The sequence below is a fragment of the Stegostoma tigrinum genome, chromosome 10, assembly GCF_030684315.1.
Source record: "Stegostoma tigrinum isolate sSteTig4 chromosome 10, sSteTig4.hap1, whole genome shotgun sequence".
Classification (NCBI taxonomy): Eukaryota; Metazoa; Chordata; class Chondrichthyes; order Orectolobiformes; family Stegostomatidae; genus Stegostoma; species Stegostoma tigrinum.
In genome coordinates, this window is record NC_081363.1 from 2238603 (window position 1) to 2251879 (window position 13277).

Sequence of the window (13277 nt, forward strand, 5' to 3'; positions counted from 1 at the left end):
CAAAGTTGGGTGGCAGTGTGAAATGTGAGGAGGATGTTATTAGAATACAGGGTGATTTGGACAGGCTAGGTGAGTGGATGGATGCATGGCAAATGCAGTTTAATGTGGATAAATGTGTGGTTATACACTTTGGTGGCAAGAACAAGAAGGCAGATTACTATCTCAATGGAGTCAAGTTAGGTAAAGGGGAAGCACAACGAGATCTAGGTGTTCTTGTACATCAGTCAATGAAAGCAAGCATGCAGGTACAGCAGGTAGTGAAGAAAGCTAATGGCATGCTGGCCTTCATCACAAGAGGAATTGAGTATAGGAGCAAAGAAGTCCTTCTGCAGCTGTACAGGGCCCTGGTGAGACCGCACCTGGAGTATTGTGTGCAGTTTTGGTCTCCCAATTTGAGGAAGGACATTCTTGCTATTGAGGGAGTGCAGCGGAGGTTTACAAGGTCAATTCCCGGAATGGCGGGACTATCATATGTTGAAAGATTGGAGCGACTGGGCTTGTATCCACTTGAGTTTAGAAGCATGAGAGGGGATCTGATTGAGGCGTATACGATTATTAAGGGATTAGACACTGTGGAGGCAGGAAGCTTGTTTCCGCTGATGGGTGAGTCCAGGACCAGAGGACACAGTTTAAAAATAAGGGGTAGAATACAGGGTGAGAGTTGAGGAAAAACTTCTTCACCCAGAGAATGGTGGATATATGGAATGCTCTGCCCCAGAAGGCAGTTGAGGCCAACTCTCTGGATGCTTTCAAGAAAGAGATAGACAGAGCTCTTACAGATAGTGGAATCAAGGGTTATGGGGATAAGGCAGGAACATGATACTGATTGTGGATCATCAGCCATGATCATAATGAATGGTGGTGCTGGCTCGAAGGGCCGAATGGCCTACTCCAGCACCTATTGTCTATTGTCAACATCCTGGGCTTTATCAGTGATCAGAAACTCAACTGATCTCACCACAAAAATAAAGTGGCTACAAGAACAGATCAAAGATTAGGAATACAGTGGCAAGTAAACTACCTCTTGACTCCCCAAAGCCTGTCCACCATCTATAAGGCACAAGTCAGGAGTGTGATGGAACACTCCCCATTTGTCTGGATGAGTGCAGCCCCAACAACACTCAAGAAGCTTGACACCATCCAGGACAAAGCAGCCAATATGATTGGCACTACATCCACAAGTATCCACTCCCCCCACCACCGACGCTCAGTCATAGCACTGTGCACTATCTACCAGATGCACTGCAGAAATTCACCAAAGATCCTCAGACAGCGCCTTCCAAACACATGACCCACTTCCATCTAGAAGGACAAAGGCAGTAGATACATGGGGAACACCACCTTCAACTTCCCTCCAAGTCATTCACCATTCTGACTTGGAAATATATCACCATTCCTTCACTCTTGCTGGGTCAAAATCCTGGAATTACCTCTCAATGGCATTATAGTTCAACCCAAAGCAGGGGGACTGCAGCGGTTTAATGTGGCAGCTCAACACCACCATCTCAAGGGGCACCTAGGGACGGGCAATAAATGCTGGCCCAGTCAGCAAAACCCACATCTCATAAATGAATAGAAAAAAACCTTTCTGAATGGGCCAGGTTCACAGGCCCATTCAGGGAACTCATTCTATGATATCCACCCACCTGGTTGACCTTCTTCCAATCACTAAATCCATCCCCCTGTAAGTCCTGTGATATTGGCCTGTTCTTTTTCCTGTAGCTTCTCCTGGGGCATTTTGACACCAGGTCTGGATCTTCCTCACATACTGGCTGCATGTATCAAACCATAATCTGTTTATTTTTCCCAGAGCATCTTGGCCAAAACCCAAGATAATAAAGTGTGAAGCTGGATGAACACAGCAGGCCAAGCAGCATCTCAGGAGCACAAAAGCTGACGTTTCGGGCCTCGACCCTTTATCAGATGAAGGGTCTAGGCCCGAAACATCAGCTTTTGTGCTCCTGAGATGCTGCTTGGCCTGCTGTGTTCATCCAGCCTCACATTTTATTATCTTGGATTCTCCAGTATCTGCAGTTCCCATTATCTTTTGGCCAAAACTCATCTTTCTCGTTCAGGCAGCAACGGCATCAGGGCTGCAATATTTGCCGTGTCCATCTCAGATTCTGAGGTTTCTTCTGCGTTCGGCAGTGGGGGAGAAGCCGCAGGTTGTGAAAGCCTTTCTGGATGTTCTGAGGGACTGGGTATGCTTTGCTTCTGCCTTGTTTGCGACATTGCAGCTTTCATGTGGTCCACGAGCTTGATCAGGACTGCCTCACCGACTCGAACTTTGTACATCATGGGACCTGACCTCGTGTCGAAGATGCCTTGTACTCAGTCAGGGCCACTCCCATGGTTTCAACACCAAACTCCGTCCCCTAAAGTAAACTGTCTCTCTTGCTGAGAGGAGTCTGGAGTCTGGCATTGGCATGCCTGATGTCATTTCACCCTCCTCTCACCAAGGTCCAGGAAGATCAGAAGGTGAGGAGTCTTATCCCCATTAGCAAATCTGCTGGATCTGCCCCTGCATGAGGGGCTGTCCTATAATCAATTAGGAACTGGGATAGTTTGGTGTGCTCTTTCTGCCAGACTACTGGCCAATGAATGGTTAGGAGCTGTCCTTATATGTTGAATGCTATTCAACTTTTGGAAATACTCGAAGGCACTGCTGGTGAGAGCCCGCTGTCTGTGCCTGACATCTCCAGAACTGTACCGTAAAAGATGTTTGCAACTTTTCAATCATCACCCCAATGAATGAACTCTATGCATGTCCAACCACTTTGAATGGGCATTCACAATGACTAAAAACATAGAGGCCGCAAAAGGACAGGCACAGACGACATGTAACTGAGTCCAGGGTTTACCCAGGCAGTCCTATGAATGTTAGGGAGCTGCTGGAGGTAGTTTTTGTTCTTGTTGACATTCTGGGCACCGTGCCACTAACAGAGCAATGTCTGCATCCAATTATGGTCACCAGACATAACTTCTTGCCAACATCTTCATTTTGGAAACCCCTGGATGACCCTGGTGGAGTGCAGCCAGTATCTGGCAGTGACCTTTACTCCAGGCAACCACTCTTGATCCCATTAATAATATATCATCTTCTGTGATGATCTGGTCTTGCTACATACAGAAAGGATTCAATTCTGGCTGTGACAGCCCTTTTGTTTCCCCCATCACCACAAGCCATTTTAGTTTTGCCAGGACAGGTTCTTTTTGCATCCACAATATGATATTGTCAGCAGTGACTGAAAACCAGATTCTTCCAGTGGTGGTACCACCGATGGTGTATTTGCTGGTGGGAGGGTGCTCAAGGCATCTGCATTTGCCACTTGCCCTCTCAGAGGGTGTTCGAACTTGTATTTTACGCGGTCAGAATAAGAGTTCAATGCTGAATTCAAACTGAAACTAGGGGTGGCACAGCCCTGTCTTCTTTAAGCAGCCCTAGCAGGGGTCTGGGGTCTCTTACTATTACAAATTTACATCTGCAAACATAATGGTGGAACTTTCTCACACTGAAGATGGCTGTCATACCTTTCTTCTTGATCTGGACATATCCTTGTTCAGCATCAGCCAAAATCTGGGAAGCACACATGATTGGGCATTCCTCTCTGCTGGGCATCTCAGACTATCCACCTGGCTGACCTCATTCCCATCACTACAGTTTCAGCAGCAAATGAGGTGAGGCGGGAGCAGAGTGGGCAATGTTGCTGCGGTGGAAATATGAAGTCTTAGCGATGGTGCAGTTTATGTCGAATGTCAGCTTAGGTTCAAATATAACAGAAGGTTACAATAATCTCCTTCAGAATCAGCCAGCTTTTAGGGGGAGGATGAAGCTAATAACCAAGGAATAGAGCTGTCTCAAAATCAAAGACAATAACTTTGGAGTTCCAATATTTAATTGGGGAAATTTCTGCTCATCTATGCTGGATTTGGACAAATGCTCCAAGAATTTGAGGTAATGCAGGAATCAAGAAAGATGGTATTAAGATGAAAAGCTAGATAGAAACATAGAAAATGGGAGCAGCAGTAGGCCATTCAGCCATTTGTGCCTGCTTTTAAATTCAATATGATTATAGCTAATCATCCAGCTCAGTATCTTGTTCCCATTTTCTCCCCATATCCCTTGATCCCTTTAGCTCTAAGAGGTACATTGGACTCTTTATTGAAAGCATTGAATGACTCGGCCTCAACCGCTTTCTACGGATGACTTTACAAAATGGGTCAGAGATGATGGGAACTGCAGATGCTGGAGAATCCGAGACAACAAAGTGTGGAGCTGGATGAGCACAGCAGGCCAAGCAGCATCTTAGGAGCACAAAAGCTGACATTTTGGGCCTAGACCCTTTTCTGATGAAGGATCTAGGCCCGAACCGTCAGCTTTTGTGCTCCTAAAATGCTGTTTGGCCTGCTGTGTTCATCTAGCTCCGCACTTTGTTTTCAAAATGGATGTTGCATTTTTCAGATAAAGTTCACTTAAAAGTCCATATCACCATGTTTTCATTGCTATCCTTTCTATATTTTTTCACAGAATAGTTTAGCAAAGCCTGATATATTAAGGGAATAACTATTAAAAATAAAAACTAGACAAAATGGTACCCGATAGCTAAATACTGTATCATTCATCTTTCCACCATCATCTTTTGATTCTCCTTCTTGAGGATGAGATAGGAAACTGCTTCTTCCTTAACAACAGAGGCAATTCAGAGAGAAGGTGGAACGTTATGTTTAAAACAGTCCCACCACTGGCAGGGTCTCGGCGATTTAATACCTGCAGGGAACCCACGTAGAGCAAATGGACATTAAATGGCAGGGTGACAAAGGAACAGTCCAACAGATGAGCTGTACTTTTAGCAGAAGAAGCTGCTGGAACCAGAAGGCACATTATACAACAACTCAGTTAATCCAAATCAGGCAATTATATAAGTCTTCCCTTTCACTTTTGACCTGCAGACCACACTCAATGGATAATATCTCATTAATTAGAATGCCAACTGGTTTATTTCACTTGCATCCACAATATTCAGATGCAATATATGTTACGCCTAAGATTGACAAGAAGATTAAAGCACTATCACGTTGGCTATCTACCAAAATGCAATGCAAGACCACCAACCAGAGATCCATTAACCAAGTAACATGATACTCAGCTCTTGCCAGACAACAGACCACTTAAAATGAAGTTTACAGAAACTGGGATCAGATTACATAGTCTCAGACATACAGATACACAGATAGAAAGCAAGCAGGAGATACAGAATGACATACAATGGAAGATTAGAGAAATTAGCTGCAAGACAGGCACTGAATGAAACAGTAGCACTAGAGCCAGGACGTAACAGCCGAGAGTCAGCGAGAACACCCAAGAGCAGGGAGGTAGGAAGGGATGGGTAAAGTGAATTCCTGTCGCACTCCCGCTACAATAAGTACTACTTTCCTTCGAGAAGGATACCAAATCTTTTACCGAATACTTCAGGTGCAGTCCCACCACAGCTCTGTCCAAATGCAGCAAAACATTTTTACTCCTGAACTCAAATCCCATATAATGTACTATTTGTATTCCTAATAACTTGTTGCATCTGCATGTGAGCTTTCAGTGATTCATGGACAAGGACACCATGAGGTCCCTTTGGACACCTGCAGTTTCCAGCCTTCCCAACCATTAAAGAAATATTCTTCCTCTCTGTATTTTTTATAATAATGTGGATAATCTCACATACGTTCACATTTTATTATATTCCATCTGTCATATTCTTGCTCATTCACAGCACACCAAATTGTCTTGAAGGTTCCTTACATCCTCCTCTCAGTTCACATTCCCACCTAGTTTTGTGTCAGTAGCAACCTATTAGTGACTAAAAACTGTAAGTAAATTCTTGAAAGGAAAGAAGAAAAATATCAGTTTGAAATATCATACTATTGCGTGCTATTCAAAAGGTAAATGGAAATTCCAATATTGAGAAAACTGGACTCTATAACCTGATTTTTTTAGAGTATCAAAGATATTCGTCAAATTTCCTGTGTGGTCTTACTCCATTTCTCATTCAATCCCTGGCGAGGATCCTTGAATTGAGAATAACAAGGTGAGTCAGTGCTGGGAGGACACACTCTTCATACCTCGGCTCATTCATTACATACTTCCAGGCAAGTACTAGGAATCACAAAGCAGCACACTCCAGATTAAACACATCAGGAAAGAGACCACACATGCTCTCAATTTGCGAGTTGATTGTTGTGAGCATGTCACAGACCACTCCAAAGGTTAGTTCATGATTTATCATTTCACAATACAGTCTGTTTCACAGAAACCACTCATTAGTCAATTACTTTTCCAGCAACAAGCCAAATCAGCCTGGCAGGAATTTCTGCACATCTCTTCATTTTAAACAGCCCTCTCACCCATGTTCTGCTAGGGGGCAGTTCCACAGGCACCAGCCAAGTATTCAATTCCTCATGTAGTGCACATCTAGACAGTAAATATTGTCAGGACAATCAACTGTGGAAGGCATTGCGGCCTAGCCTATTCTACTTCTAACCAACCCTCTATCAGGAGTCATTCATTAGAGGTCTGGAGTAGGGCAATTGGGGCTGAGTGAGCCAGACAGGGCAATGTTAGGTTTCATACAAGTGTACAAATTAAAAACAGAAGAGGCCACTCAACCCCCTCAAGCACGGTCCACCACTGAAGAAGATTAGGGCTGATTTAATTACTATACATTCCCGCTGACCCAGAATAATCTGTCACAGGATTTGAGACTATATGGTGATACTGAATTCAGTTGTTGCAAAAACAACCCAAAAGCTGTCTGGAACCTGGGGGCAGGGGTAGGGGGTGGTTTTGGGGAAATGATTGTATTCTAGGATATGTCTGCAGCGGGGAAGAGCTCCAATTGTTTTCTAGTTCAATTCAACACTCTCCACATAAAATTAGAATACATTTTTAAAAAGATTATTGCAAATCTTGGTAATAAGCTCATTTAGCAGAATGATAATCAGTTTAAAAAAAAATGCAAATTTACCACAGTGTTAGACAGTGTCAGACCTGTCCACACAAGTACTCTACCTCACCCAGCTCCTAACAGTGACAGATCTGTCCCTACCTGTATTGAACCCCAATGTTATACTGTGACAGACTTGTCCCCACCAGAACAGTACCCCAGTGTTATACAGCGACAGACCGGCCCCCACCAGTGTTGAACCCCAGTGCTATACAGTGGCAGAACTGTCCCCCATCAGGACTGTAGACCAGTGTTACAATGTGACAGGCCTGCCTCCAATAATAGTACTACACCTCATTATTATACAGATAAAAATATTCTATGTACACACAACAGAAATCTGGACTTGTGATAATGGGAACTGCAGATGCTGGAGAATCCAAGATAATAAAATGTGAGGCTGGATGAACACAGCAGGCCCAGCAGCATCTCAGGAGCACAGGAGATGCTGCTGGGCCTGCTGTGTTCATCCAGCCTCACATTTTATTATCTAGAAATCTGGACTTGTCAGATTGAGTAACTCATTTAACTTTAAGGTATGAATTTCGTACACCTTGCGCAGAGATCACGCTACAATTTAATAGCTTTTTGCTGGAGGACTGGCCTTTAATTTAACATTACCTACCTGGTGCGTTAGAAGACCGAGATGATTCGAAGCGGAGTATTGCCGAGCTCTCTGCTTTGCTGCCAAGCGCTGCAGAATGATGGAGATAGCTTCATGGTTCAAGTCTTCACATGGAGTGGTTCGGTGATCACCTTCCCCAAGTGTGCCAACTGTTGCTGCTGGTTGAGGCAGTCGATTGAGACATCGCACACCTGATCCTAAGGGGAGGGCAGGGTCACAACATGAGTCTTTCCGTGATGGAGTCCTTCATGTACTAAGGCCTGCAGCCAAAAATAGGCATATAAATGCAAAGTACTGCAGATGCTAGAGATATGAAACAAAAACAGAAAGGACTGGAGAAGTTTCTCTCTTCAAATCACAATGAGACCTGTTAAATTTCTCCAGCACTTTCCACTTTTATCTCAGATCTCCAACTGCTGTAGTAATTGGCTTTTATATATCTCTTTTCACACTGGTACTTCCTGTAATTTACCTGACTGTACAAATACTGACTTTGCACTTTCTGCTGTCAATATTTTACAATTAAAAAAATGATTCACTTGATCATCAATCGTCTGAGAGCAGGAGCCAATCAATCCCTCTCAACCTGTCATTGTGGGGTTTAGGACCACTGAAGATGTTTGTGCGCAAATTTGGCCTTTTAGGAGGGATCATCAGCTGATCTTAGCTGGAAACTAACCAGCAGCCTGATAAACAGAGGCTCGATGGTAGTACAGGAGTGAGACTCTACATTGGATTCAGTGGACAAGCAGGAGGTTGGACCATTAGGAGGTTTGGGCTGATAATGCCAAGTCTCCGACCTTTTCCCAAATCATGAGCATCTCCATTGGGCTGAAGTAGTGGCTCACCCTGGTGAAACCTTCATTACTACCTACTAATAATACAAGGCTGCTAGGTCTTTCTTCAGTCGATCCTTCTGGCATTTTGTTCCAGGCACTAAGGACAGCATTCAAACAAAATTAAGAAGATCAGAGGAAGACTAATACCCTGGTAATTAACTTTCATATTGTTTCTCTTAATTAATTCTAGAGGTAGGGGTTTTGCCTCAACAACTCAGATCCTTGTGCTGATATTTAAAAATGCTGTCCCCAGTGGGTTTCTCAATGGAATACCCTTTCCAAACTGCTTAGGAAAATGTGGGTAGGCAGGGGAACTGAGGGAAGGCTGAAGAGATAGAAAGTCTTAGTAGAGTCATTTGTTCAGCCTCTATCATGCAGACATGTGCATCTGGTGAAAAATGGTGACTCTACATCATCCTAGCAAAGTACTGTTGTGAACGGATTCTTATCTTAAGCTGGGTTATAATGGCAGGCATGGTAGAATGTACATCACGCAGACCTAACTACCTGTTACATTGATTAATTCATCAGGAACATTTTAATCATGGTAGTTCATACTTCACACGATAATGCCTGTAAGGCCTGGTTGGTGACTAACAGCTCAGTACTAACCAGGGCTTTCAAAATGTAGGTGCCACCAGTCACAACAGTGGGCATACAAAGAAAGAAATATATATTTGTTGATAATAAAATGTAAGGCTGGATGACCACAGCAGGCCAAGCAGCATCTCAGGAGCACAAAAGCTGACGTTTCGGGCCTAGACCCTTCATCAGAGAGGGGGATGGGGAGAGGGAACTGGAATAAATAGGGAGAGAGGGGGAGGCGGACCGAAGATGGAGAGTAAAGAAGATAGGTGGAGACAGTATAGGTGGGGAGGTAGGGAGGGGATAGGTCAGTCCAGGGAAGACGGACAGGTCAAGGAGGTGGGATGAGGTTAGTAGGTAGATGGGGGTGCGGCTTGGGGTGGGAGGAAGGGATGGGTGAGAGGAAGAACCGGTTAGGGAGGCAGAGACAGGTTGGACTGGTTTTGGGATGCAGTGGGTGGGGGGGAAGAGCTGGGCTGGTTGTGTGGTGCAGTGGGGGGAGGGGACGAACTGGGCTGGTTTAGGGATGCAGTAGGGGAAGGGGAGATTTTGAAACTGGTGAAGTCCACATTGATACCATATGGCTGCAGGGTTCCCAGGCGGAATATGAGTTGCTGTTCCTGCAACCTTCAGGTGGCATCATTGTGGCAGTGCAGGAGGCCCATGATGGACATGTCATCTAGAGAATGGGAGGGGGAGTGGAAATGGTTGGCGACTGGGAGGTGCAGTTGTTTGTTGCAAACTGAGCGGTGGTGTTCTGCAAAGCGGTCCCCAAGCCTCCGCTTGGTTTCCCCAATGTAGAAGAAGCCACACCGGGTACAGTGGATGCAGTATACCACATTGGCAGATGTGCAGGTGAACCTCTGCTTAATGTGGAATGTCATCTTGGGGCCTGGGATAGGGGTGAGGGAGGAGGTGTGGGGACAAGTGTAGCATTTCCTGCGGTTGCAGGGGAAGGTGCCGGGTGTGGTGGGGTTGGAGGGCAGTGTGGAGCGAACAAGGGAGTCACGGAGAGAGTGGTCTCTCCGGAAAGCAGACAGGGGTGGGGATAGAAAAATGTCTTGGGTGGTGGGGTTGGATTGTAAATGGCGGAAGTGTCGGAGGATATAACGCATCATCCTCCGACACTTCCGCCATTTACAATCCGACCCCACCACCCAAGACATTTTCTATCCCCACCTCTGTCTGCTTTCCGGAGAGACCACTCTCTCCGTGACTCCCTTGTTCGCTCCACACTGCCCTCCAACCCCACCCCACCCGGCACCTTCCCCTGCAACCGCAGGAAATGCTACACTTGCCCCCACACCTCCTCTCTCACCCCTATCCCAGGCCCCAAGATGACATTCCACATTAAGCAGAGGTTCACCTACACATCTGCCAATGTGGTATACTGCATCCACTGTACCCGGTGCGGCTTCCTCTACAATGGGGAAACCAAACGGAGGCTTGGGGATCGCTTTGCAGAACACCTCCGCGCAGTTCGCAACAAACAACTGCACCTCCCGGTCGCAAACCATTTCCAATCCCCCTCCCATTCTCTAGATGACATGTCCATCATGGGCCTCCTGCACTGCCACAATGATGCCACCCGAAGGTTGCAGGAACAGCAACTCATATTCCGCCTGGGAACCCTGCAGCCATATGGTATCAATGTGGACTTCACCAGTTTCAAAATCTCCCCTTCCCCTACTGCATCCCTAAACCAGCCCAGTTCGTCCCCTCCCCCCACTGCACCACACAACCAGCCCAGCTCTTCCCCCCCACCCACTGCATCCCAAAACCAGTCCAACCTGTCTCTGCCTCCCTAACCGGTTCTTCCTCTCACCCATCCCTTCCTCCCACCCCAAGCCGCACCCCCATCTACCTACTAACCTCATCCCACCTCCTTGACCTGTCCGTCTTCCCTGGACTGACCTATCCCCTCCCTACCTCCCCACTTATACTCTCTCCACCTATCTTCTTTACTCTCCATCTTCGGTCCGCCTCCCCCTCTCTCCCTATTTATTCCAGTTCCCTCTCCCCACCCCCCTCTCTGATGAAGGGTCTAGGCCCGAAACGTCAGCTTTTGTGCTCCTGAGATGCTGCTTGGCCTGCTGTGTTCATCCAGCCTCACATTTTATTATCTTGGAATTCTCCAGCATCTGCAGTTCCCATTATCTCTAATATATATTTGTTCTTGTGTTTATATCTTGGGAAAATGAGCTGGAAGGGGACAGACATACTCTGCTTCCACAGTCCCGCATGCACTCACCAGCTGTAGCTGAGATCGGACGGGATAGTTTTCGACTGTAGATCTGAGTAGCCGCTTGGAAGGATGATACTGGAGCAATGGGGAGAGAGCTGGAAGTGGGACGCTGGATCGTGCCTGAGTGCTGGGGGTGACGAGATGTCAGAGTAGCCGACCCTGACCTACAGGCCCCTGCGCCAGTCCATCCCACTACATCAGCCAGCGAGGTAGCCAGATCCTGAGTTGGAGTCATGCAAGTGGGTACAGAAGTGGATATGGGCTGGTGAACTGCCTGCTGTAGGATTCTGTGGGGGGGGTGAATGTGACAACTGGAGACGTCCTGCACTGACGGGCTTTCTGTAAAACAGAGCTTGCCAGCATCACACCCATCCAATGTAGATGAAACTCTCTCCTTGAGTACAGCTGGTTCTGCAGAATAGAAGAAAATCATGGATAAATCATGGTTGGACTATAAGATGTAGAAGGAGAAGTAGGCCATTCAGTCCATCTCCATTCAGTGAGATATGGTTGATCTGAGAATCCTTAATTCCACCTTTCTGCCTTTTCTCCCTAATCCTTGATGCCCTTGCTGATTAAAAACCTGTCATCTCAGCTTTGACTATAGTTAACATCCCAGACTCGATAAACCCTTTGTGGGAAAGAATTCCACAGATTCACTACTCTCTGAGAAAAGAAATTTCTCCAAAATACTGCCTTAAATGGGCCTTCCCTTATTCTGAGATGATGCCCTCTAGTTTTAGACTCTCCCACAGGGGGAAACGACCTTTCAGACCTTAGGTTTCAAATAGATTGCCTCACATTCTTCTAAACCCCAATGAAATAAACCTAGTGAACCTTCTCTGAATGCCTCCAATACCAGTATCTTCTTTTCTTAGAGAAGGGGTCAAAACTGGTCACAGTATCTGAGCTGTGCTCTGACTGGAGTCATACAGGCCTGCAACAGAGAAAAGGGCCCTTCAGCCCCTCAAGTGTGTGCTGGTCAAAAACAGCCATCTAACTATTCTAATCTTATTCTCCAGTAACTGGCCCATAACCTTGTACACCTTGGCAATAGCAAGTGTACATTGAGATACTACTTAAAATGTTGAGGATTTCTGCCTCTACCATCCTTACAGGTGGTGAACTCCAGACTAGTGCCTTGTGTCGCTTCACCAAGATTTTCCTATGTTTATCACTTTGAAATAAAGGCCAACATTCCACTCGCCTTCTCTATTTCCTGCTGAACTTGATTTCTGTGACTTAACATAAGGATGCCAAAATCCCTCAATGCAGTAGCTTTCTGCAGTCTTTCTCGATTTGAATAACATTTAGCTCCTTCATTTTTCATGCGTAAGTATAAAAGTTCACATTCCCAAGTTTTTCCCAACTTGCTTAACTTGTGTGTATCCCTCTGCAGACTCTTTGTATCAACCTCACCATTTGTCTTCCCTCGTCAATAGGTTGAGCAAGTTTTCACTGTCCACTCTATCCAAACCCCTCTTTATTTTGTTCACTTCAATTAAAACATGCCTCTGCATCTCATGTTCCAAGGAAACCATATCTAGTCTCTTCAATCTTTCACTGTAGGTGCAGTTAATAAAACCTGGCAACATTCTTGAAAATCTCCTCTGCACTCACTGTAGAGATATTTATCTCTTTTCAATAACTGTGGTAAGCAGAATTGTACACAAAACCACAGATGTGGCCTGACCAAAGTTTTATGTTGCTCCAGCATTCCATCCTTGCTCTTGTATTCAATACCTCACCCAATGCAGGAAAGCCTCCCATATATCTTCTTTACCACAATATCTACCTGTCCTGCCATCATCAGGGCCCTGTGTACATGTACACCAGGCCTCTCATTTCCTCTATCCCTCTCAGTAGCCTCCATTTATTATGTATTCCCTTGCTTTGCTTTCCCTGTCCAAATGCATAACTTCGTACTTTGCCAGAATGAATTCCATCGCCACTTTACTGTCCACTCAACCAAACCATTGCTATCTTCT

General features: G+C 45.6%; 1 protein-coding gene across 2 annotated transcripts in view; it reads right to left on the reverse strand.

Moving 5' to 3' along the window:
- Positions 1 to 13277, reverse strand: part of ttll5 (tubulin tyrosine ligase-like family, member 5) — a 419059-nt gene that overhangs the window by 179817 nt on the left and 225965 nt on the right. For both annotated transcript variants that reach the window (XM_059648892.1, XM_059648891.1), the window contains 2 exons: positions 11296 to 11700; positions 7621 to 7817 (listed from right to left, as the gene is read on the reverse strand). In XM_059648892.1, the coding sequence (XP_059504875.1) occupies positions 7621 to 7817; positions 11296 to 11700 (602 nt within the window). The remainder of the gene's footprint in view (positions 1 to 7620; positions 7818 to 11295; positions 11701 to 13277) is intronic.